At 40.1% G+C, this 27,781-nt stretch overlaps 2 protein-coding genes across 2 annotated transcripts in view; one reads left to right on the top strand and one right to left on the bottom strand.

The window, feature by feature from the left end:
- LOC110957911 (exostosin-1) overlaps window positions 1–18,105 on the top strand; it is a 405,942-nt gene extending 387,837 nt beyond the window's left edge. Inside the window, exons 10-13 of the mRNA XM_051960974.1 lie at window positions 2,210–2,299; window positions 11,129–11,289; window positions 12,872–13,043; window positions 17,207–18,105. Of these exons, the coding sequence (XP_051816934.1) occupies window positions 2,210–2,299; window positions 11,129–11,289; window positions 12,872–13,043; window positions 17,207–17,392 (609 nt within the window). The 3' untranslated portion in view covers window positions 17,393–18,105. The remainder of the gene's footprint in view (window positions 1–2,209; window positions 2,300–11,128; window positions 11,290–12,871; window positions 13,044–17,206) is intronic.
- Window positions 1–27,781, bottom strand: part of LOC110945556 (moronecidin-like) — a 307,687-nt gene that overhangs the window by 156,151 nt on the left and 123,755 nt on the right. The window lies entirely within an intron of this gene.

The raw sequence follows: 27,781 nt of genomic DNA, 5'->3' as shown, positions 1-27,781 counted from the left end.
TAAAATTAGTTGACTCAAATAAACTCTTGAAAAAAAGGCAATTAAAAAGAGTTTCACATACACATTTCTCATGTTTCCTGCCACTATAGGGGGAATGTAATCTTACCGGTTGAGTTAAAGGTGAAGCAAAAACACCAGTTTTTCAAGTTAAACAGTATTTTGCTGAAGGTAATGGAACTAAGCAGCTTTGCTATCATGTCATGAAAAAACAAATCTTCTGCTTACACTGAGATATATCATATAGAAATCTGTATTTCTGCTTTGCTGGCCATCCACATTCAGTGTCAAAATGCTTAAAAACTACCTTTGAAAAATCACATATGCTGATCCTTTTGTTTGTGCATTTTGTGTCAGGTACCAGTGTTTCACAAATTTCTGGAGAAATGTTCTACTGTTCTACAGAGACATATTTTTCCAGCTGTCTTTGCTGGAGGAGTTGTGCTGCTCTGATTCTCTTTTAAAATACACCAAATTTGTTGTACCAGGTTCAAGTCAGGCAACATACTTGTCCAGGTCATACATTAGACTTTATTTCTTCTTTAGATGCTCTAATGTAATTCCACCAGAGTACTTCAGATTTTTATCATGCTGTAGTGTTTCTCTTCTGCCAAGCCTCTCCAGAATGTGTGTCATTTTGTCAACCAGGATACATCATCACACTCCAACCTCTGTATAGCTGTGGCAGGACTATGCATTCACTATGATTGTCCTGGCCAGTTTTAGACTAAACTTGCTTGACTCCATGTGAGCCAGTGCATCTCTGTCTGATCAGACCAAATAATATCTAGTAGTATCCCTCAGGTGTATGTTTGTGTTATTTGGCAAAATGGTATCTTGCAGTTTTATGCAGAGCAAGTAAGGGATGCTGCCCATCGCGGCTGACATTATGCAATATTCCTTGCACTATCTGAGCTGTCACAGACAATCTGCATTTCCATTTCAAATCGGAGGCACGTGTGGGGGATGCCACTACGACTCACTCTACATGCCTTTATTATTGCTGCAACTGTGTTTAGTTTGTCACCGATTTTCCTGAATCTTTTTCCATATTTGTGAAGTCTGGCAATCAGATTTTTCATTTCATCTGGCAATTCTTTTCTATGTGGAGCAATGAGGCAGATATATGACGATGGACACAGCCTACAGGACCAAAACTGAGGAAATTCTGGTGTTCACAGCTCATTTTATAGCCACGCTAATGCAATTAGAGTAGTTAGAAATCATAAGTGTATTTAAATGTGATCATAGGTTTGACAACTTGTGTGGCAGTGAACACAGAAAAGTGATTTGCATTAAATGCAAGTAGTTTCTACTTTGGGGCCAGCCTTCATGTGGTCTTTGTAAAGTACATAAGTTCTCAAGAGTAAATAGTAGACTTGGTCACTTTCAAATAATGCAATTATTGAGAGGTGACACAATTTTACACAAAGGTGTACTCACTTCTCTATCTGTTTACTGCATTTTAAGAAAGAAAACATTCTTTAGTTGCAGTATATTTCAAGGTACTTTTATATGTTACACTGAGCATCATTTGAACTGAATATCATACCATCGTTTTTCAAGTAAAGTACACTCCAAGCACCTCTTAAACATTTCTGAAAACATTGCAATCACAAAATGTTAACAGTGTTTTAGAAATAATGTTGTCATAAGTTCTGAAAATACTACTCAAAGATGGTGATAAAGCACACTGGTAAAACTAGTTGTTGAGTTTGTCTACTGTGCGTGTCTAATGTGACGTGTGGCCTTTTTTGTATGTTTTTTAGGACGCAGGTTGAGTAAGCCGAACATTTTTCCCAATCCGAGATCTGTGCCCCCTTCCATTCACGACACGAACACTTAAATAATTCACACTTTAATTGCAAGTCAATAACATCAGCAGCAGCCATCTTTAGGTTAATGGATAAAGGTCTACTACACTTTCTGTTAGGCACTGACTTGATAAAGACTCAGAGAAAACCTATTAAGTGAGCTTGTTGATCGATAGACACACAGTTGGTGGTGAAATAAACACATTTGTTTATTTTGTCAAAGTTTCTTCATGCCCTTATGCCGTCTCTATAATGATTATTGAAGTAAACAAAAGTTCATTGACCCTGAAACAGCTTTGAATCAGTAAAGTTAAGAGTTTCATCACATTTTAAAAAATGAAATGATGCTCTTGACGTGTTAACTATATTGACAAATTGCTGCCTCTGTCTCTCCGCAGACGATGAGCAGTCGTTTTTTCCCTCACGACATCATCGTCACTGATGCCGTTCTCAGTCTGGATGAAGACTCGGTTCTCTCAACCAATGAGGTGAGTTACTGATAACTTATCAGGCAATCAGCACAACACTGACGTTTCACAAACTGAACTGAGGTGCTGATGCTTTATCAACAAAATGAGGTGAGAAGGTTCCACTCCCAAGACACAAGGCCATCAAAACACCGTTATCAAAAATCTGGATTGGAATCTCAGCTACTGAATTACTCACCAAACACAGCCAGACTATTTTTATGGGGTTTATAGGCTGAGACCATTACTCACATTGAGGTGGCACAGTGGCTTGTTAACTCAGACATCACACTGTGCCCGAACAATCTTTATTTTCTTTCGTTTGGCTGCATGTTCTGGGTCAGTCTTGCACTGTTCAGTAGTTTGTAGAATGTGTTTCCAGAGCTCCTTAAAGAAGTTCATCCCTACAGTCTTTAGGAGTTTGTACAAGAGCTTCAAGTAAATCTACAGCTAAAATGCATATATGAAAAGATTTGTAATTTACATTAAAAAAAAAAAAGCAGTTGTATTTTTATCATGCCAATGCACTTCTCAGAGAGAGAAATGCAAAAACCTTTGAACGCTACATGATCAGTGTAAACAGTTTCTGGTTTGTGAGAACAATTTGGTTGTATGTGGTTAAATGATGAGTTGTTGTGATGTTATTATCGATCTGTATGGAAACAAGAAAAATGGTTTTGTCAGAAAAATTGTTACTGTATCTAACGACAGCGCAATGAGTAGATGAATAGTCATTTAATGTGCTTCAGTGCTGGTTGTGTGGCATGGCCAGACTTTAGTCTCAGGCAGCCATGGGCACAATGGGCTTCATGCTTTAAAACATGACAAAAGAACTGCACATTTTAAAGGTCAAATTGTCACTTTTTAGCACTTTCTGAATTTGGTGGTGTTTGTTTCATGTAGTGCATTGAACCCTCAGGACCACTGGCAAAAAGGCTTGTGGAATGAAAACCTATGTGACTGACAAAATAACACAGGTAACATTGTCTGGGGTTACTGATATTTAAACTTTCCCAAATTCATTAAATATTCTCTGAGTACCGTCTGACATGGTGATAAATCATGTTGAACAAAAGTTGTGTGTCCATGTGGCACAATTAAAGAGATACATTTTATTTCTATTTCTATCAATAGCTCTCCTTTAACAGAAATAAGCATTTAATTGCCAACTAAAGATCCAACATGAGTGGATTTGGACACAACTGACTGCACACCTCACAGTGAAATCCCGCCTCTGGAAATGTTTTCAGAACCAGCTCCAATCTGCATGGTTTTATGTCAGCCAGTGGCAAAAGGTGGTGATATCTTAACACAGTATTGATCCTCGCTGAAATGAAGCAGTCTGTTCACGCACGGTCATGAATACCATTCATTATAAATGAATTGCCTCACTCTGCCAAACAGTGCTGTGGCCATTGAGTGAGAGGTGGAAAATGTGCTTTGCCTTTAAAGGACAGTTCCAAATACATCAGAGGAAATTAAACTAAGGACAAGTAGGAAGTCTAACAACAGAATCGGACAACAGCCTGAAAACAAAGCAAAGAACTCTGATTAAGGACATCAATGCTGCTGAGGCTCAGTGATTTATAGCAAAGCGAGGATGCTCAGGATCCAGTCTTAATTAAATTATCGTGCAATGTGTGGTGTTACAATATATACTATTAAGATGGTTTTCTTTTAATTTAACCTAACACAGAGGAAGGTGCAAGGAAAGGTAGAATGACAAAAAAAAGAAAGAGAAGGAAGCAGATTGAGCAGAAACGGATAGGGAAAAAGAAATAATTTGGGTAGCAGTGTGGAAGAAAAGACAAGAAGAAGTAAAAAGCGGAAGGTAATCGACGCAAGGAAATGGAAAGAATATATCTAAGGAAAAGGGAAATAGGATGGAAACACAAAACAGGTAAAAGAAAGATAAAAGAAAGAGGAGAAAAAGGAGGCAAAAAAGGACAGAAAGCTACGCAAAATCAAGGACAAAGTGAGGAAACCAGAGAAGACGACTGAGGAGGGTTTAATGAAAAACAAAGTGCTTTCACGGAGTCAGGAGTTTTACGAGAGCCATTACCTCCGTGTCTGTATCATTACACTGTCAAAACACAGAGCACCTCTTTGATTAAAGTCTCACTTGTTACTTAAAAGCCAGGATGAGAAACACCCCAGTGGTTTGTTACACTGACATTTGTTTTAGAACAAATTAGAAACCAGTGACTTGTCAAAAGCATTGTCAAGAGAGGAAATGCTATTTGTATTCCCCCTTTTTTTAATCAAGACTTCAACATGTCAGCAGAGTTAGCAGTGAGTCAGAAATATAATAGATGCAGAGGCACACTGATTCACCAGGCCGACACAGACTTTACATTCGGAGGTAAATGCAGATATTAAGCCTGTAATTGTTCATCAGGTCTGATATATCTGGTTTTTAAATCTTCACTCCTTAGGACTGAATTTAGTACAAAAAAAATCTGAAATGTAAAATCAAAGCTTGTCTTGGGGCACTACATTACAAACTATATTTGTAAATACACCTATATAATATTCTGTAGACTAATAAAGGTATTAGTATATTGTTTTTTCCCCACTTGTTACTGTATCTATAAGGTGTTTTTTTAGTAGAGCAAAAGAGACATTAACTTCATAGATCTGAAGAAACAATGTAACATTATATATGACACTGTAACACAACAAAGGGATTATTTTCATGGAAAACTCTAAATATCCAATTTTGATGTACAGAAATGAGTTTATATGGGTTTGATTCATGACTTTGGGGAGTTTAAATAATTGAAACATCTCAAACATTTCTTTGTTACCACTTGTTAATTTTATTTGATTTCCTTGATTATAAATGATTAGCTGACAAAAATATAGTCAGAACTGGCAGTGTCCTTTTTTCCACATGTTATTGTGTTTTTAATGCATTGCTTTCAATGTAAACTAGCAGCAGTAATGTAGGTAGGCAATTTGTAAAGAAGAAAGACAGTGGGACTCCACCACGAACAATAAAAAAAACACTTCTGAGAGAGGTAAATACAGAATACAAAACACACCTTCCCATTCAGTGGTTTTTATTTAATTATTTTTGTGCGTTGTAGATTAATACTGAAGACATCAACACTAATAAAGAATACCAACACGGTCTCACGGGGATTCGTGAAACTGTTACGTAAATTTTTTGTTTCTTTTTCGTGCGCACCAACACGATTTCGTCATGTTTTTCGTGCCGCTCACCACGAAATGTTTTTCGTGTTGCTCACAACGAAACCCGCTGTGGTAATCACAGCTGAAAGTGGTTTATACCAGCGGATTCATGACGATCTAAGCTGTCCATCGGCGTATACTGCTTGTGTGATCGCGTTTGCGGCCGCCGGCCGCCGGACATTCTTTAAATTCCTATGCAAATTGGTAAGTGTACCACCGGGTTATGGTTAGGTTATGGTTATGGTTATGGTTAGGGTTATGGTTAGGGACGATGTCATGCAAAATATAGCGTTGGATTCGCCATGGTTTTACATTAAAAATATAATACACACATTCGTTTGAAATACGTTCTGGGTGGCACGAAAAGTCCGCCGTTTAAAATACATTGGTGCGCATTTCGTGGTGAGCGGCACGAAAAACATGACGAAATCGTGTTGGTGCGCACGAAACCGAAACAAAAATTTACGTAACAGTTTCACGAATCCTCGTGAGATCGGGCTGAGAATACATGTGGAATTATGTTGTAAACAAAAATAATAATCTACAATGTAGAAAATAAAGCAAATAAATAAAAAGCATGGCTGTCTTTTTCTTGTCTTTACCAAAATAAGTGGCACAAACATGTTCAAATGTTGTAACATGTCACAAAGTTTCCTTAGTTTGAAGGCAGTAACATGATCAGAAGCAGCTCATCTCTGATGCTGACTGAGCTCTTACTTTGAGAGCCATTACAAGCATCAGCCTTGTTTCTCTGCTGATTCTCAGTGAGTGAAAGATGCAATCCATAATGGATTGTGAAGCCCAATGAGCCCAAGAGATCCAATATATCTTTAAACTCTGAGATGTTTTATTGATCGGAGCAAGTCAATGTTCACCTTTTCTACGCAAACAGGATCACAATTACACTTTATGGCACCACAGTTTGTGGCGCAGCAATACGACAAGTTTGTACAACTAAACTTTTATAGGCGCACAGCTTGTTTTGTGAAATGAGAGGGGCAAGAAGACGTCAGAGAGGGAGAGAAACCATAAAGGGGAAGTGGAGTGAATCTTCGCTGTGCTTACTAACCCATTGCTCTAATTGCCCTTTTAACATGGCAAGGGGATTTATTGAAAGGAGATGGAATATGTCAAGTGACTGAGAATGTGCAAGAGAGAACATTACACTTTTAATAGGACTTTTCTTATTACAATACCTCGGTGGAAGAATGGCTGTGCCAATTTCATAATTACATTGTTTCAGCTCATTAAATGTATGATTATTCCATGAAGAGAGATTAGCGAAGGGAATACGACCGAAAAACCTGACAAAGCTTTTGTCTCTCATTGGGTGGCCAAGCGTACCGTAGCGTTATGCCCTTTGGAAGACATTTTCAATATGGTGGATATGGAAATAGTGCTACTGTAGCAATGAGAGACATTTGAACATCCTCTTAATAAAGGCATATCTAGTGTTTTGCGGGGTTTCAGCATGTGTCAGAGCATTTATAATTTCCATCAGTATGTAACACTGTCAATAGGGACTTATACAATCATATATTATTACAAAAATATGATTTCACCTTTTTTGCTTTGTATTGCCCATCTACAGTATCTCATTTCATTTACACCAGACAGTGAGACATTCTTAGAGTAGCTGGCCATTAAAAGATAATAAAGATTTCACAGTGAGACAGAGTTCAGTAAAGAGTTTCTCGTGTTGCAAAAAATGTTGCTCTCTGATTGATTGATTTGATCTGAAAATGTCATTGCATCAACTGTGAAGGTCTGAGCCCCTGAGCTACAGCAAATTAGCTGTTGACATTGACAGTTGGACATTTCTGCCTATCAAAATCTGTTTTCTTCCATCTCTGAGTGTTTTCTCCAGGCTCAGATAAGGCCAAAGAAAGGTCAAGCCTGTGCGAGTGAACCTGTGGTTGTATATCACCCAATGATAACCTAGAAATGTGAAGATGAAGATCGTGAGTGCTGACAAAGGTTGTACAAAGTGTGTAGGAATAAAGTAAATTAGAAGCAGGAGTACTGGCGACAGTGAGGTTACACAAACAAAAAAAGAGCTTTTGTGACTATGTGACTGAAAATTCAAAGCAGAAAACTGTGTGAAACTTAGCACTCAGAGTTCAAACAGTGAGAAACTGAAGTTGCAGCTATTCATTTTGGCCCTGCTTTTAGCTGTACAACAGGGATGCTGAAGTTGCAGCAAGGGGAGTTTCACACAGTGTTTTTGTGTGTTAAATCTACCGCCAAATATTCACAATGTTATTCGCATGTACTCAGTCTTTTTTTTCTTTTAGCAGGTTTACAGAAGGTGACAAATCCCCGCTAGTTTAAATGATTTCTAAACATCTTTTGAAAACTTAAAATCTTATTTGTTATGCTTATACGCCTTTCTTTGCTTAAACCAGGCAAGTTGACTTAAATAAAATGCCTTTATTATTGTTAAAACATATAATCGACACAGCGACACAGTTATTTCAGCCCATATTAAATGACAAACCATAAAGTTTTTGTATGCACATTTGACTGGCAGGGTGTTTTCACATCTGCAGCACTGACCTTAAATCACAAACAACAAACTGTATCATGTGACAGCTCTTCACTTTGGTTAAGGTTTGTTGACCGTTTTATCACAATTTTAAAAGCGAGCTAATCCAGATAAAACATTTCACAATGTGTTTTGGAATGATGCGCGAGACTAGACAGAAATGCCATCATCTCATCAAATCCATGCAGAACCCTTCACAAGGGCAATAGTGTACATGCTTGGCATCCCCTCAGGAAAATTCAAGGCAGCAGAGTCTTCTAAGCGGACAACAAAGGTAATAAAAGTAATATATGATAAAAAAAAAAAAATTACAGTAAGTAAATATAATACATAAGTATATATTTAATATCAGCTGTTTGAACAAGTCTGAATGCAACATTAAATGCAATATGTTAAACTCTTCAACTACCATAGAGGAAGCTGTGCACAATCAACGAAAGAAACTTCAGAGAACGTTCAGACCAGACGTAACCACACACCGCTGAGACTACATGGTGGGAACAGCTGTAATTCAAAAGATATTGCAAACTATAAACCTGCAGCAGCCGCTTGTGGCCGCAGTGTGGACCTTACACCCCAGCTGGTTGTCTGGGATCACACTGAGACTGCTGGTAAAACTTCATCAAAGCCACAGCACTCTAAAACTGCTGGATACGAGGTCAGTTTAAGACACATTCTCCTGACTTTTATCATCCTCAAATCAAATGGAAGTTGACAGAAAAAGCACTGCAGTGGCATTGCATCCCAGGGAGCAAAATAAAAGAACAGATTGAAAATACAACTTCTCAAAACACAGTGGAAAAGCCCAAACACTGAGTGGGAATAAGGCATCTAAAATGTGATGTAACTCCTTTTCATCTCATAACATTGGATTTGTTAAACCCAAATGTCAGGAGAGATTTGTAACAGAACTATTGCTGGATTGACCCTCTGCTCCTCAGACCAATTTTGGCCTTGTAGAACATATTAGTATGTATTACGCAAACACATGCAACCGTGTTTCCATCTCTGGAGACCATAACCGCCATTACCATTAAAAAATTCCTTTTATGGGGACTTTTGTCCCCTAAAGGTAACTGGTCCCCACAGCGCATCTGCGTAAACAGTTATGTCCCCGTAACAACAGCAAAATTGGCACACATACACACACTCAACGTTCAATCCTCCTTTAAATTCCTCAGCCATATCAAGCTTCTGTTTTAAACCATAATTAAGACAGATAAATGTAAAGAATCTGTGCTCTGCCACTTGCTCACTTGTAAACCAGGACATACAGTCATACAGGCAAACACACACACACACACACACACACACACGCCATTTCGCATTATAAAGAGTCTTTTAATCTCTGAAGGCAAAACTATATTTGCATGATATTATTAATCCTTTCAGCACAGCTGTGGAGACATTTCACACATACAAACACATATTACGCACACACACTCACAACATGTCCATTCATGAGGGGCTGCGCTGAGAATGGCAGCTCCAACCTTTCACTCAGCTTAGCGCTGGTGCTTTACAGTAATTGCTCACGCGATTCATGACAGAAGCCGCAAGGTATCAGTAAAGAACATCCACTTTCGGTGCTCCACTCCCCTAATCCGTCTCTCTACCTGTACTATTCTGGTAATTAATTTTCTCTCTCGGTTCCTGAGGTGATGTGCGCTTGTGTGTGTGTGTCTGTGTGTGTATAACCAAGTATTTCATTATGCGCTGCTGCCCTGATTCTCTGGTGTGTCTGCCTGCATGTCTCAGTGGTGTTTTTGAATTCAAAAGAGGGTCTTTGTCAGGGAGCTCAAGCTTCTTCAAGGACACCAGGTGCTCCAGACAGCCCCGAGTGAAATTTCTTCTTTATTGGTGAAGTAGGTGGCCTGAGAGGAAAATGGAGCAGGAGATGTCGTCCAATCTGGTTCCTGCTTTAAAGATGTGTAACTCCAGAGGCCACCAACTCCCTTCACTATGTGAATCTATTAGAGAATCATATACTTACAAGGAACTGGAATTGGTGATAGTTCAGATATTTCGGGCTAGCACTTAGTAGTGTGTGAGTCTAAAGGTGTGTTGATACAAACCGTGAAAGTGAACCAAGGAAGCTGCAAGTGTCCATTTTTGTAGTGCTGTTTTGTGCATTTTGAAGTGAAGAAAATTACTGGAAGTGAAAACCAAGCACACTCATTCACACACGGCTGATTTAGAAACATCAAGTAACCTAACCACATATGTCTTTGGACTGACGGTGGGGGAACACTGGAGCACAAGAGGGGACATGTAAACTCCACTCTGAAGTCCAGATGACCAACAGGTTCAAACCCACTGAGTCTTCTTGTGTGTGTTGTGACAGTACTAACCACTAAACTACCATGCCACATCTTTTAAAGGTTATTTTGCTATCAAATAAGCTAAGCACAAATCTAAACCTTAAGTCTTTAGAAGTATTTTAGAGTGTCAATCAACACTGGAGTTTCTTTACAGGACAAGTCATAATCTGCCCTTTTAAACCAACCATTTCTTTACTACACTCATTCCTGACAGTAGTCATTTTACTTCTTTATCATCCCTTTTTCATGTTATTTTGAGTTATTGAATAAAGCATATCTTGTAGAGTTTAATATGTTGTTAAAACGTTTAGATTTCAAAATAATACAGTTAAGCATGAAAAATGAAAACACACCTGGTCAAGACAGACAAAATTGGTATGAATTTGTTCTGGCCCAGTCAGGTTTAGAATGAGAATCAGAGTTCTGTAACAGACAGGTGAGTCTGCTCTGATATTTAAAGACATTTTAAAGGGAAAATACTTGAACTGGGATGGAAATATCTCTTTGTGAAGCAGTGAAGAGGCAGAGAAGTTGTGTAGAAAATGGCCTTGTTGGTTTGGCAGGCTAAACACCATTTGAGTGCTTTGAATACACTTGTTGTTATTGGTTTGCCATGCTGTATATATTCTGAATAAGCTGCTTACATAGCTATGTGCCCTCAACACGTCCTCTTTTTCTCCATTTAAATTTTTTCCTATCCTTTGTGATTTGCTTTTTTTATTTCCATTGGCCTTATCTTTATTATCTTGTCTCCACCCTTTTTTTTTTTTTGTCTTCCTGCTTCTCCAGGTGGATTTTGCCTTTATCGTGTGGCAAAGTTTTCCAGAGCGTATTGTCGGCTATCCAGCACGGAGCCACTACTGGGATAGTTCCAGATCACGCTGGGGCTACACTTCCAAGTGGACCAACGACTACTCCATGGTTCTGACAGGAGCCGCTTTCTACCACAGGTATATAACTCACTATAAGTGTTGCTGCTGTTTTATTGATCTGTTTGCTTTAGATCAGTCCCATGTTTCAGTAACACCACTACTACAAACATAAGCAGCAAAACTGAAAACTCTTCGCAATCATCTGCTCGATACAACCAAAAAATATCCAGATGGACTTTTGCTGAAAATACAGAAATACTATAATTATCCTGAGTGCACTTTCTTCTTTGAATCAAAAAACATTTAGGTAAATAATGCGACATCTGATCATAATCTTAACAGATACAATGTTTAATGAGGTCACCTCTGCTGTTTGTGTAAATTTTCTTAAAAATAAATATATGTACACTACTGTTCAAAAATTTCGGGTCACCCAGACAATTTCATGTTTTCCATGAAAACTCACACTTTTATTCTTGTGCTAACATAGTTATACAAGGGTTTTCTAATCATCAATTAGCCTTTCAGCACCATTAGCTAACACAATGTAGCATTAGAACACAGTGATGGTTGCTGGAAATGTTCCTCTGTACCTCTATGTAGATAATCCATTAAAAATCAGCCGTTTCCAGCTAGAATAGTCACTTACCACATTAACAATGTCTAGACTGTATTTCTGATTCATTTAATGTTGTCTTCGTTTAAAAAAAAATGCTTTTCTTTCAAAAGCAATGACATTTCTAAATGACTGCCAACTTTTGAACAGTAATATATATATGTATTTTGCATAATTGCTCATTTATAAATGTTTAGCTGCCAGTGTTTAGTTTTATTTACATCACGTATAGTACACTGTAAATAGAATGCTGTTTTATTATTTTGTCCTTAGTTCACACTGAATAAACTGTTGGCTAATATGCAAACTGCTATTAAAGGCACTTGTTTCAAGAAAATGCTTTTCATCTAAATGAAAAAGTGCCACACTTTCACCTGCAGTCCAGCTACTCCTTCATCACTACAGTGTGCTTTGTTATGCATTTGTTCTGCACCGGCCGTCATCTTGATCTATGCCAACTTCACAGAGACACTTATTTCTTCTCCACGAGATACAAACCACATGAACAACCATCTTTCACCACTTTCATTTTATTTTTACTGAGGTAATAGAAAAAGAAATAGGATAATATAATCTTTCTCCACCTCTCCGTTATCTAATAAAGCGATTGTCAAAAATACAATGCTGGACTAAAATAAAAAATGGTAAATTCAAGTATTAAGCAGAGCGGTAAATTGAACGAAGATTGTTACTCTCTGAAGGGATTTGAAGCATCTTGTCACGCAGATAAACAGCTCTCTCGTTGTTCTATTGTTAGGACGCTCAGTGCGCCTCTTTAGCCCTTTTGTTATTTAGACTCACAAATGACAACACAAGGCAGAAAAAAGAGTGGAAGGAAGGCAGAGAGGTGGAAAGTGTGTGCGTGTGTGTAAGACCGAGGGACAGCAGACCTTGGTAGGGTGGTAACGGAGTTGACAGTGATCTAGTGCTCCCATGCTGCTGATAGTGCAACACAGCAACCATACAGAATAGACTAGACTAGACTAGACGCTTTTTGAAACGGATAACAACCGGGCCTCCTTTTTACCTTTGTTTGCATTTCAGATACTACCACTACCTGTTCACTCACTACATCGCGTCCAGCCTGCTCACTATGGTGGACCGCATGGCCAACTGTGAAGACATCCTGATGAACTTTCTAGTTTCAGCTGTCACCAAGCAACCGCCTATCAAAGTAACGCAGAAGAAGCAGTACAAAGAAACCATGATGACCCAGGTGGGACAGCGTTGTACACTCACAGACACATTTACGCCTTGTCTACGGCTCTGCTGCTTGCTTAGTGGCCTTATCTTTTACAGAGTCTATTGTAGTCTGCAATGTAATGTAGCCTGTGATGTTAGCTTCCCTGTAATACACAAATTTGTTCAAAAATATTTTTAGTGCTGAGGTGTATTCCAAAACCAAAAAAACAACAATCCCAAAATGTGTTTTTTTTTTGTTCTACAACCCTACATCGTGTGTGTGCTGCAGATGTTGCCAGTAAAAAGATGCATTCTGGAGCAAAACTGCCCTATAGCCACAGCTTTAGACTGTGCACTCATTCACTGTTCCCTATACTATGTATATATAGCCAGTGCTACCCACTCATCCTTTCTGAGCATCAACGGGAGTAGAAACTTATTGTTACTGTGTTGGCTGAGAGGGGTAGTATTTATATGACACGTATACTTCCATTCAAAGGTTTGGGGTCACTCAGAAATGTCCTGGTTTTTGGAAGAAAATTAATCAAATGCAGTCTAGACATTGTTGCTGTGGTAAACGACTATTCTAGCTGGAATATATTACGCATATAGACACAAAATAATATCAGCCTTTCCAATGATACAGTATTAGTCATTTCCATAAAAAATGTTTTAAAATTACAGCAAATTTATTATTTGTCCCTTTTTGCACAAAAAATAAACACAAAATAATAGGTTTGCTACAATGATTCAAATGTGGCATGCAAGTTGAGATCACTGACATGTGCACATACACTGGGTAGTGCACACTTCAGTGAGGGTGATTCAAATAATCTGCCGTTTTTATCCATTAAAACGATGGAAGACTGTTTAAAAAAACAAGTGATACAGCTGTATGGCTAGCCCTTACAATAAATAAGATAATAGCTTAAAAGGAAAGTAGTGAAATTACCCTGAGCATAGCCTCGGCCTCACAGGGTTAAAGATCAAAGTAAGATGGAAGGAGATGCCTTTTTTTTTCTCAATGAATCAACTGGACATCTCTGTTAAATTAAGTGTGTCAGAAACAACAAAGTCTTCAGATCTTTCTCATGTTCACTTCTTTTACCTTTTGCTATTCCCTGCTCCATGTACTATATGATAACCAGGGCTCCAGATCAAAATTTCACTCTGGTTGCCTCCCATCCTATGGCTACATCTGTGATAACCATTTACCATTATTTGGCAATGAAAGCAGCAAACAAAAATGTAAATTCTGTGCAGAGCAACAGCTCTGATGCTTGTCGAACTTGATGGGTTTTTTTTTTTAGATATATAAAGCATGCACAGGCATAAAATAAATCTAAGTACAAGTTAAATCTGCCCTTCAGTGATGTAATAAAACCTCCAACAGTCTCAGAATTGCAAACCAGCAAGTCTCACGTCCCAACCTGCTGATTTATAGCACTTAGGCTTTAAAGCAAGAAAGGGGGGCTGCTAGTGGCTGCAGAATATCTTTGACAAAACAGATGATCAGCATTGGACATTAATAAAGTAGAAATAAGTTTAACCGACCAGTACTTCTGGTGACTAGTGAGGGTAGCAGCATTTAATAGTTTAGTCTACTAATCACACACATCCCCAATCCAGACATAATAAAAGTCAGTTCTAGCCCCAATTCCTGTCATTTCTTTTGTGTGTAATCAAACGGCTTGAATCCTTTGGAGTTACTTTTAGTGCTTCTTCACAAAATGTCATCTATCCTTCAGGTCTAAAGATCATGTTGACTTTATTTCCTTCCTCTTGAAATATTTGCAAAATTGGCTTTGAGTCGTTTGGACCTTTTGACATTCTTACCATCCCTGCCTGCCAGCTAGTCGTTTTCTTCCGTGCATTTGCGGCACATTGTTGAATTTATTGACCCATTACTGCTACCACCTGCTGATCAGTGGAAATGTTTGAGACAGTCGGCAGGAATACCTGTCAGTTCAGTTGCTTTCTCTTACACCTGCTTGTAAAGTGTGAGACACAAACAAAATTGAGATTCTTTTAGCAAATTATTGCTCTGTGACACCAGAGCTAGACCCGAATATCCGAATATTCGTTCGCTACGGCACTATCTGGATATTAATTTGGTATCCGAATATTCACCGCCGCCCCCGCCCCCCCACCCCTGCCGTCAGACGTCACCGGGCGGAAAGAATATGCAGCGTTACTGTCTTTCCTCCGCCTTCTGCCCACATCGGCTCATCTTGTCCTGTGATCACATAAACATATACACATATGTCTATAACATATACACATATGTCGATGTGATCACCCCAGACGAAAATAGTCGGAGCTCGTCTCTTCCCTGCGCCTTCGGCCCATTTCGGCTCATTCCGCCGTGTTCTTCGGCTCATTTCGGCTCCTCCATTTGTGTTTGTAAACACCACCCGAATGGCCGGGTGACTGCCGACTCTGAAGTCACGCTTCACTTCGTTGCATAAACACAGGACAAGATGCTGAAGACCTCTGCTGTTTGGGAATTCTTCAGTTTAACTAAAGACTAAACGAGGGCAAAATGTGGATCCAGGAGACCAGACGAACGGATCCGACTATTCGGGCCATCTCCGCCGCCACCGTGCGCACGTCGGACGTTATGGGGCGGAACGAATATCCGGATATTCGTCTTTAATAGGGCCCGAATATTCGGAGGCCAGAAACCACTATTCGGGCCAGCCCGACATGACATTACCACTGATGAATAATTTCACCTGTTAGTCTCCAGAGTGTTTATGAGCAACCATACAGTTTACAGATGGTGAAAATGCTCCTATTCAAAAGCAATTGTTTCTTTTCCAGATTCCTTTTATACAAATTAGAGGAGAAGATGAGAAGTCCCTTGTTGTATTAAATGAGTTATGGTAGAAAAGTTTCAGGCTACACAAAGCCCTGACCTTCTTGTTGGGAGATCCCTGTGTGTGTGTATGTTGTGTGTGTGTGTGTGTGTGTGTGTGTGTGTGTGTGTGTGTGTGTGTGTGTGTGTGTGAGTGAAAGTGTGAGGCCGGTGTGTGTGTCTTCATGTGGCCAGCCCTATGTCAGCTTCTGATTGATGGCGTGACCACAGGCAGGACGATGACTCGGCAGTATGGACTCAGTGATTAATGTCTTAATTGTGAAGGCAGCACGGCAAACCTAGATTTACTCCCCCACCTTCCCGTCCCTTCCTTCTCAGCCTTTTCCCGCCTCCCCCTGTCTCACCCCTGATTTGTTACTTTGCTTCAAGCAGCAGCAGATGGGAATTTAACATGGAGAAGGTGGAAGGCGTTGATTACTGTTGGGACACTTTGTCCAACAGCAACAGTTCAGTGAAGTGATAGAGAAGCCATGGATGCTATTTTCAGCCTTTTTTTTTTTTTTGTTATTTAGCAATTAATTTTTAATTTTAATTCAAGATCTGTGAAAATGTCAAACTGTTTCTGTCACTCGTTTTTTTTGTCATCACATCCTTGTGACCTGACCCCTTGCAACCTCCGCTGCCACAACATCAAGCCACATGCCAAAACTTATCCAAAGGTTCTGCTGCTCTTCGCCTTGCCCTAAACAGCTCTATCTTCAACTTATCTCCTAGCAGCCACCCTGGGTCTAATCCCCCATCTCTACCGCCTACGGCCCATTCAAATTAACCTGGTGATCATACAAAGCAGCTTGAGAAACATAGAAACATCGTGGAGTCATCCAGGGGCTACTCAAGATGGGATTGCTGCTTGCACAACTGAGGAGAACAGCATGCAACCCGCAGAGTCATTGAATATCTCAGTTTCTTTGTCAGCTGTCGACTGAAAATCTGGCATTACGTGTGTGCAAATGACGCAAGAGTCAGAGCACTCAGGAACTACATGGTGAGATGCAAGAGGAGCTAGGTTTGTAATCACCCCGCAGTGCCCAGAAGCTCCACGTACTGCCAGAGCAAACAGAGCAGCACAACAGCATTGTGGGTTTTTTAAAACAAATCTTTCATGAACATGCACAAACTGGGTTTTTGTACACAGTTTACTTAACAGACTTTTATGCTTTAGGATTGATTTACATACATACTACATCACTTAACAAGCTCAAAATCTTATTGACTCAAATCTTAGCCCATGTATCACCTGCTATAGAGCTATGCTGCTTCCTATGCTGCTCTAATACATTCGTCTTCTCTATCCCTCTGTTTGCTTTTTTTAAACCAAGGGTTCCAAGGCGTCTCGGTGGGCTGACCCGGACCACTTTGCACAGCGACAGACCTGCATGAACGCCTTCGGTCACTGGCTGGGTTTCATGCCCCTAGTGCACTCCCAGATGAGGTTGGACCCTGTTTTGTTCAGGGACCAGGTTTCCATCCTGAGGAAGAAATACAGGGACATTGAAAGGCTGTGAACGCACAAGCATACACGCCGAATCATTGAACGAGAGAAAGTAAGGAAGGTCAGCATGGTGTTCTTGAGTTTCCTGCTCGAGAGCCCAAAAAAATACACACCGGATGAGCATTTGAGAAGCTGGAAAGGAAAAGTGACACAAGCACTGGACATAAAAATGATGAAACACCGAGAGGACATTTAAATGCGTATTTCTATGAAAAACTAACACTGCTTCTGTATGCGTGGTTGATAACGGAGAAGCTGTGCATATCTGCCATCTGTGACAGTACACATAAATATGAATGCATGTAGACACATGCAGCAAAGGCCTGGACACATCCAAGTCAGTCCTGACCACAGACATTCAGTATGTGTTGCATGGTTTGAACAAGACAACTGTGCTGTGTAGGACCTAAAAAAATAATGTGTGAAAAAAATCCAAAAGATATTTATTGTGAAAGTTGACAAAAGGTGGAAGAGATTTATGAGTTATAAGCTGCATTTATAAGGACACGGTCTGTGGGGTTGTGTGTGTACAGTAGAGACTCACTGTGGACAAAATGAACAACGTGTAGCTTCTGGGTCAGGCCACATGACAGCTGCTACCCCAAACCCCCCACAGACAATGGCAATATGCCTCTTGTATACTATTGTAGATTTTCAGCAGCAGTTCTTGTCTGTATAAAGCAAATAAAAAATAAAATAAAGAGATGTTATGTTATAAGGAGAAAACCTGGGTCTCAGCTCCATTCCTTGCTTTCTTTATTTCTCATGTGAGAGTTCAGAACAAAATTCTGTCCTTCTTTAATTGTTTCTCATTCCGAATTTGCTCCATTTTACTGGCATCTTTTCTTCTTCATGCAAGTTCAAATAACTGCGCTCCTCAACCTGATGTGCCCTTTTTTATGTCTTGTACTGAGATTCCTACTCTTTTCCCACTCTTTATGTTCTTGTATAGGGGCAGAGCTATACAGTAAACCAACACGAACTAGAACAAATATTTTTTTCTCAGAAGAGCAGAGTAAATGACAAATCTTATTGAAGGTCAGAATTGAAGTGTGACCAGTGAAATATCAACACTAGACAATAAGTACAGGGTGAGAAAAAATAACAGGAACTTTTAACAATCCAATAAAACCAAGAGTGATGGAAGAAAAATGTCTTTCATAGTAATTGAAACTTTAAAACATGCCATTTAAGAAACAATGATGGAATTTTCCTTTTTTTTATAAAAAATTTCTTCCTGTAGATGGCGTCCTCCTGTACGAATGCATTCTTGAAATCTGCTGTTGAGATTCCTCATTGACCGCTGCAACATCTCAGCTGGGATACTGTGAATTTCATCCTGAATTCTCTGTTTTAACTCATCCAGATTTCTTGGTCGAGTCGTGTACACTTTACTCTTGAGATAGCCCCAGGTAGATGTCAAGAATGCATTTGTAGAGGAGGACGCCATCTACAGGAAGTAATTTTTAAAAATGAAAATTTCATCGTTTCTTAAATGGCATGTTTTAAGGTTTTAATTACTATGAATAAAATATTTTTCTTTCATCGCTCTTGGTTTTATTGGATTGTTAAAAAGTTCCCGTTCTTTTTGTGTCACCCTGTATTTGAACACGGCTAATGTTATATTGGTAACAGATACCATTTTGCAGCCGACTGTTAAATGGCAAGGACAAGAATCAGCTCCTCCACGTCTGAGGACATGGTTCTCTTTAGGAAACCAGTGGATTGCTCCGTTTGAGTTGGGGTTGAGGAGCTGCCATTAGTAAAGATGTCCAGGTATCTCAAGGTCTTGTTCATGAGTGAAGGGACCAACGGATTGCAGTGTCGGCGGTAATGAGTGCATTGTACCAAACTGTTGTGGGGAAGTGGGAGGAAGGCAAAGGGAAAGTTCTAGATTTCAATCTAAGTTCCAGCCGTCCGCCGTCATCATGAGCTCTGTGTGACTTAAAGAGTGAGATTATGAAGACAAGCGGCTGAATTAAGTTTTCTCTCGACGATGGCTGTGCTTAGCCCTAGAGATGAGGAGGGTGAGGAGCTTGGACATCTGGAGACAGGTGTGTAGAGTGCAGAGGTGTAGAGTCACTGCTTCCTCAGGGTAGACTCAGAGCTTGCAGAAGGTATTACATATCTCTTCAGGGAGCACCTTGAGATCCCCCAGGATGAACTGGAACTGGTTGCTGAGGAGATGGACGTCTTGAATGACCTGCTTAGCATGCTGCTGCCACCACCCGTCTCTAATATGTAGAAGAAAATGGGTGTATGGGGCCTCAGATACCTTGTATAATGATTGTAATGGTGAGCGACCTGATGATCTTGCATGATGGATCATGTTAGGACAGATCACATCGTCAATAAATAACTATGCAGTCCAAACTTTTCCAGTTTCCTACTCTTAGCTTAATGAAGTTACTGCTGTCGTTTCACGTGTAAATGCACACAATTCTTGCTTTGAAGATACACTACCAGTCAAAAGATGAACACACTTTCTCATTCAAATGAACGAGATAATGCGTCCACACTTTTGACTGATAGTGTACACACGTGGACAAAATTGTTGGTACCCCTCAGTTAAAGAAGGAAAAACCCACAATTCTCACTGAAATCACTTGAAACTCACAAAAGTAACAATAAATAAAAATTTATTGAAAATTAAATAATCAAAAACAGCCATTACTTTTGAATTGTTGATTAACATAATTATTTAAAAAACAAACTAATGAAACAGGCCTGGACAAAAATGATGGTACCTCTATAAAAGATTGAAAACTATTTGACCAGAGTGACATGATTAACTCAGGTGTGTCATTTAATTGACATCACAGGTGTTTCCAAACTCATAATCAGTCAGTCTGCCTATTTAAAGGGAGACAAGTAGTCACCCTGCTGTTTGGTGAAAAGGTGTGTACCACACTGAACATGGACAACAGAAAGCGAAGGAGAGAATTGTCCCAGGACATCCGAAAAAAAATGATAGACAAACATCTTAAAGGTAAAGGCTATAAGACCATCTCTAAACAGCTTGAAGTTCCTGTGACAACAGTGGCTCATATTATTCAGAAGTTCAAGACCCACGGGACAGTAGCCAACCTCCCTGGACGTGGCCGCAAGAGGAAAATTGATGACAAATTGAAGAGACGGATCGTTGGAATTGTATCCAAAGAGCCCAGAGCAACCTCCAAAGAAATTAAAGGTGAACTCCAAGGCCAAGGTACATCAGTGTCAGATCGCACCATTCGTGGTTGTTTGAGCCAAAGTGGACTTCATGGGAGACGACCAAGGAGGACACCACTGCTGAAAAAAACTCATAAAAAAGCCAGACTGGAATTTGCAAAAATGCATGTTGACAAGCCACAAAGCTTCTGGGAGAATGTCCTTTGGACAGATGAGACCAAACTGGAGCTTTTTGGTAAGGCACATCAACTCTATGTTCATAGACTCAAAAACCAAGCATACGAAGAAAAGAACACTGTCCCTACGGTGAAACATGGAGGAGGCTCAGTAATGTTTTGGGGCTGCTTTGCTGCATCTGGCACAGGGTGTCTTGAAAGCGTGCAAGGTACGATGAAATGTGAAGACTATCAAGGCATTCTGGAGAGAAATGTGCTGCCTAGTGTCAGAAAGCTTGGTCTCAGTCGCAGGTCATGGGTCTTCCAACAGGACAACGATCCAAAACACACAGCCAAAAACACCCAAGAATGGCTGAGAGAAAAGCGTTGGACTATTCTAAAGTGGCCTTCTATGAGCCCAGATCTGAATCCCATTGAACATATGTGGAAGGAGCTGAAACATGCCATTTGGAGAAGACACCCATCAAACCTGAGACAACTGGAGCTGTTTGCTCATGAGGAGTGGGCCAAAATACCTGTTGACAGCTGCAGAACGCTCATTGACAAATACAGAAATCGTTTAATTGCAGTGATTGCCTCAAAAGGTTGTGCAACAAAATATTAAGTTATGGGTACCATCATTTTTGTAATTTTGTCCACGTGTGTATATACACACGTGGACAAAATTGTTGGTACCCCTCAGTTAAAGAAGGAAAAACCCACAATTCTCACTGAAATCACTCGAAACTCACAAAAGTAACAATAAATAAAAATGTATTTAAAATTAAATAATCAAAATCAGCCATTACTTTTGAATTGTTGATTAACATAATTATTTAAAAAAACAAACTAATGAAATAGGGCTGGACAAAAATGATGGTACCCATAACTTAATATTTTGTTGCACAACCTTTTGAGGCAATCACTGCAATTAAACGATTTCTGTATTTGTCAATGAGCGTTCTGCAGCTGTCAACAGGTATTTTGGCCCACTCCTCATGAGCAAACAGCTCCAGTTGTCTCAGGTTTGATGGGTGTCTTCTCCAAATGGCATGTTTCAGCTCCTTCCACATATGTTCAATGGGATTCAGATCTGGGCTCATAGAAGGCCACTTTAGAATAGTCCAACGCTTTTCTCTCAGCCATTCTTGGGTGTTTTTGGCTGTGTGTTTTGGATCGTTGTCCTGTTGGAAGACCCATGACCTGCGACTGAGACCAAGCTTTCTGACACTAGGCAGCACATTTCTCTCCAGAATACCTTGATAGTCTTCAGATTTCATCGTACCTTGCACACTTTCAAGACACCCTGTGCCAGATGCAGCAAAGCAGCCCCAAAACATTACTGAGCCTCCTCCATGTTTCACCGTAGGGACAGTGTTCTTTTCTTCGTATGCTTGGTTTTTGAGTCTATGAACATAGAGTTGATGTGCCTTACCAAAAAGCTCCAGTTTGGTCTCATCTGTCCAAAGGACATTCTCCCAGAAGCTTTGTGGCTTGTCAACATGCATTTTTGCAAATTCCAGTCTGGCTTTTTTATGAGTTTTTTTCAGCAGTGGTGTCCTCCTTGGTCGTCTCCCATGAAGTCCACTTTGGCTCAAACAACGACGAATGGTGCGATCTGACACTGATGTACCTTGGCCTTGGAGTTCACCTTTAATTTCTTTGGAGGTTGCTCTGGGCTCTTTGGATACAATTCCAACGATCCGTCTCTTCAATTTGTCATCAATTTTCCTCTTGCGGCCACGTCCAGGGAGGTTGGCTACTGTCCCGTGGGTCTTGAACTTCTGAATAATATGAGCCACTGTTGTCACAGGAACTTCAAGCTGTTTAGAGATGGTCTTATAGCCTTTACCTTTAAGATGTTTGTCTATCATTTTTTTTCGGATGTCCTGGGACAATTCTCTCCTTCGCTTTCTGTTGTCCATGTTCAGTGTGGTACACACCTTTTCACCAAACAGCAGGGTGACTACTTGTCTCCCTTTAAATAGGCAGACTGACTGATTATGAGTTTGGAAACACCTGTGATGTCAATTAAATGACACACCTGAGTTAATCATGTCACTCTGGTCAAACAGTTTTCAATCTTTTATAGAGGTACCATCATTTTTGTCCAGGCCTGTTTCATTAGTTTGTTTTTTTAAATAATTATGTTAATCAACAATTCAAAAGTAATGGCTGTTTTTGATTATTTAATTTTCAATAAATTTTTATTTATTGTTACTTTTGTGAGTTTCAAGTGATTTCAGTGAGAATTGTGGGTTTTTCCTTCTTTAACTGAGGGGTACCAACAATTTTGTCCACGTGTGTACGTAAATGCTGCTGCAGGTTTTTAATAAACTCTGCTGGAAGCATCACACTAAGCTGCGTTTCTGCGTGCGACAGCTTCCCTGAGCAGAAGAAAAGTACATGGTGTGACCTGTGACAATGTAAATATATATTTCTGAATATTTAACTCTCTCATGCTATGGAGATCCACATGTGGATCTTGCTGGTGTCTGATGCTGTAGGTGTTTAATATACTCAGAAGAGAAACTCCTTCAAGCCAATTCAGTTCCTGTTAACATCCTGTGGCGAAAAGAAAATACAGTTTACATTATTTATTACTGAGAATAATTATTGTAAGTGGTTAGTGATTTTGTATATATAATAAAATTGTTATTTTTATTTTATTGCAGGGGCTGCGTAGTTTTATGGTGGTTAGCATTTTCGCCTTGCAGCTAGAAGATCCCTGGTTCATGTCCTCTGGGATATTTTTGCATGGAGTTTGCATGTTCTCCCAGTGCATGCATAGGTTTACTCCAGGTATTTCGACTTCTTCCCACAGTCCAAAAACATGGTGAAGTCTCCTGATAATTGTAGATTGTCCATAAGTGTGAATGTGAGTGTGATTGTTTATCTCTATGTGTAGTCCTCTGATAGACTGGTGATCTGTCCAGCGTGTCACCCTAAGTCAGCTGAGACAGACTGTAGCCTCCCTGTGACCCTAATGAGGATTAAGTGATGTACAGAGAGGATGGATTTTATTTCAAGGACAATTCAGTTTACAGCTGAATACATTTTAAAATGTAAGGCCAAATGAGTCACAAAGGTGTGCTGGGATAATGGCTCACAAACTGTCTTTTGCTCTCTGTGATGTTTTTTTCAACCAACATTGTTTTCTCAAATGCAGAAGTCTTTCCTACATCGTTTCACACAACTTAAAGTACCATTGCTTGTGTTTCGTGTGTAAACACAGAACAATTGTATTGTGTATGCACACGTCATCAGACAACAAGAATGTGAAGCAAGCTGCATGTAACTTTACCCTGATAAATGAAAGTAAACAATTGCATCAGTTTTTGACAGTAATGAATACATATATAAACATGCATATACTCTACGTGTGTATATAATTTACAGGGAGGGTGGCTCCCATGACAATAAACGAGCCAATCAGCTCATCTTTTTAATGATACTCCTTTATCACTTGCCATTTTTTATTTGTCTTCTCCTTTATCTATATTTCATTGATTTTTTCCCCCTCCTTGCATCTTTTCTCCTCCCTCATCTCAGATACAATAATTACAGTCACCTGATCTTACTTTCTATTGTTCCCTGTGCACCATTCCTTCATCTAACCCCCTTTTTTCTTTTCAGGTCTCCCTCCCCCTTGTTCCCAACCATCTCTCATAGGCAATAACAACAATCTCTTTATCACCTGAAGGTTATCACAGTTTTAATCCCTTTTGATGTGACATGCGTCTTCAAGCTAAGATCTCAGAAGACAAACTCGGTCATCAAACACAGGGATCAGGGGCTACATTCTTTTTAGGCAACATCTTCAGACAATGTAAATATTAGCATCAAAACCACACACATCGAACAGGTTTGAAATATGGTTTGAATACCATTTTATTCATGAAAAATGCTTTATGTTTCATAACTAAAAGGTGTTTTCCTGATTTCTACCAGTGAAATGCCTCTGGGCAGTTCAGTTCCTCATATGTCTTCATAAAGCTACCACACACTGAGGATGCATTTGCATACTGCATTTTGCTTCAGGTTGTATTTTACTACCTATGATTCTGCATTAAAAATACTGTTTATTTTAACACTACTATTCAAAAGCTTGGGGTCACCCAGGCAATTTCAGGTTTTCTGTGAAAACACACACTGTTATTCATGTGCTAACATAATTGCACAAGGGTTTTCTAATCATCAATTAGCCTTTCAACACCATTAGCTAACACAATGTAGCATTAGAACACAGGAGTGATGGTTGCTGGAAATGTTCCTCTGTACTTCTATGTAGATATTCCATTAAAAATCAGCCATTTCCAGCTAGAATAGTCATTTACCGCATTAACAATGTCTAGATTGTATTTCTGATTCATTTAATGTTATCTTCATTGAAAAAAAGTGATTGTCTTTCAAAAATGAAAACCTTTCTAAGTGACCTTAAACTTTTGAACGGAAGTGTTTATAATTCTTAAGTCCTGTTTTCCTTGCTGTTGAATGTATATGTTTGTGTTCATAGTTAAATTAGAAGTTTACTACCACATATATGCACAGTCATAGGCCTGCTTGAAACTGACAATGCACTGAAATAGGGTCCTTCTTCGTCGTGTTCTTCCTCATCATCCTCACACATCTTTGTTGTGGTCCCATTCCAAAGGCAGAGATTCCACACTCACTGGCTTCCCCCTCCGTGAACGCTCCAGGGGTGAGATCAGCAGGTGGGTGGGTGTGGTCGGGAGGCTTCCGAGGTTCTGCCCTAGCCACCTCCGACCAATCAGCTCCAAGCTGGACTCCAGGGAAAGGTGGTAGCAGAGAGCTCTGGTTCTTCTCTGGTCGGAGGATGACTGAAATGCTATTGGAAGCAGACCAGTCTCCTGAAAACTTCCCGGCTGTAGGGGTGCAGTTCCTCCAGCTCCTCCATTATCGGTGCTGCATCCTGCAGTGAACTCTTCTGGATCAGACCCTCTCCAAACACGATCAGTCCATCAACGCACTCAGTGTGATTTTGTTCTTGAAATTATTGAGCTGCGGTATCTTGTGATGGATGTTGCTTTGTGAAAAATGTTCAGCATTAGAGAGCTGGAAGTCCAACTCGGTCTGCCACACCAGCATGCTTTCCCTGGTGTCTTCAGATTCCTCCCTCTGGCTCCTCGTAAAGCCTGCGGATGATGGCAGCCACTCCTTCCAGAGCCGGTTGCCCTCTTGGACCATGGCTTTGAGGAGGCTGGCTCTGTCAGTGCCATTCTGAATGAGGCCAAAATGGACCATTTTCCATTCAGAGTGAACTATTTTCCAAATACATTAATTTCCTCTTTTTCTACATGAGCCAACAGATGATTTAGTGTCAGCTACAATGGCTTTCATTTCAGTTTGCTTTAGGGAATTCTCCTTTTGCTCTTATGATACATTATTATAGGTCCAATAGCCTGTGTGTGTGTGTGTGTGTGTGTGTGTGTGTGTGTGTGTGTGTGTGTGTGTGTGTGTGTGTGTGTGTGTGTGTGTGTGTGTGTGTGTGTGTGTGTGTGTGTGTGTGTGTGTGTGTGTGTGTACATGCGTGTGTGTGTGGGTGGGTTTGTTTGTGCGTGTGTGTGTGTCGGTCATAAAGTACATTGAGTATTATGTATCTTATATAACACTGATGTTCAGTCAAACTTTATTTATACAGCACTTTTCATATAAAAGTGCAACACAAAGTGCTTTACATTTAAAAACAAAAATAAAAACCAAGAAAAGTCAACACACCTAGCTTTGATATATACACTCAACAAAAACATAAATGTAACACTTTTGTTTTTGCTCCCATTTTTTAGGAGATGAACTCAAACATCTAAAACTTTTTCCACATACACAATACCACCATTTCTCTCAAATATTGTTCACAAATCTGTCTAAATCTGTGATAGTGAGCACTTCTCCTTTGCTGAGATAATCCATCCCACCTCACAGGTGTGCCATATCAAGATGCTGATTAGACACCATGATTAGTGCACAGGTGTGCCTTAGACTGCCCACAATAAAAGGCCACTCTGAAAGGTGCAGTTTTATCACAGCACAATGCCACAGATGTGGCAAGATTTGAGGGAGCGTGCAATTGGCATGCTGACAGCAGGAATGTCAACCAGACCTGTTGCTCATGTATTGAATGTTCGTTTCTCTACCATAAGCCGTCTCCAAAGGCGTTTCAGAGAATTTGGCAGTACATCCAACCAGCCTCACAGCCACAGACCACGTGTAACCACACCAGCCCAGGACCTCCACATCCAGCATGTTCACCTCCAAGATGGTCTGAGACCAGCCACTCGGACAGCTGCTGAAACAATCGGTTTGCAAAACCGAAGAATTTCTGCACAAACTGTCAGAAACTGTCTCAGGGAAGCTCATCTGCATGCTCGTCGTCCTGATTCCAGTTGGTCGTCGTAACCGACTTGAGTGGGCAAATGCTCACATTCGATGGCGTCTGGCACATTGGAGAGGTGTTCTCTTCATGGATGAATCCCAGTTTACACTGTTCAGAGCAGATGGCAGAGAGTGTGTGTGGCGTCGTGTGGGTGAGCGGTTTTCTGATGTCAATGTTGTGGATGGAGTGGCCCATGGTGGCGGTGGGGTTATGGTATGGGCAGGTGTCTGTTATGGATGAAGAACACAGGTTCATTTTATTGATGGCATTTTGAATGTACAGAGATACCGTGATGAGATCCTGAGGCCCATTGTTGTGTCATACATCCAAGAACGTCACCTCATGTTGCAGCAGGATAATGCACGGCCCCATTTTGCAAGGATCTCTACACAATTCTTGGAAGCTGAAAACATCCCAGTTCTTGCATGGCCAGCATACTCACTGGACATGTCACCCATTGAGCATGTTTGGGATGCTCTGGATCGGCGTATACGACAGCGTGTACCAGTTCCCACCAATATCCAGCAACTTCGCACAGCCATTGAAGAGGAGTGGACATATACTCTATTCAACAATTCTCTAAACCATAATCCAGATTACAAGGCTTTGCTTACCATAACCTTAAGATCGCATTGGTTTTTCAAAAGACCTAAAAATGCATTTTGTTATTTCTTTAGTAGAA

This window comes from Acanthochromis polyacanthus, chromosome 16, assembly GCF_021347895.1.
Source record: "Acanthochromis polyacanthus isolate Apoly-LR-REF ecotype Palm Island chromosome 16, KAUST_Apoly_ChrSc, whole genome shotgun sequence".
Taxonomy (NCBI): domain Eukaryota; kingdom Metazoa; phylum Chordata; class Actinopteri; family Pomacentridae; genus Acanthochromis; species Acanthochromis polyacanthus.
Note: the sequence above shows the minus strand (reverse complement) of the source record. Positions and strands in the feature narration are given on the sequence as shown.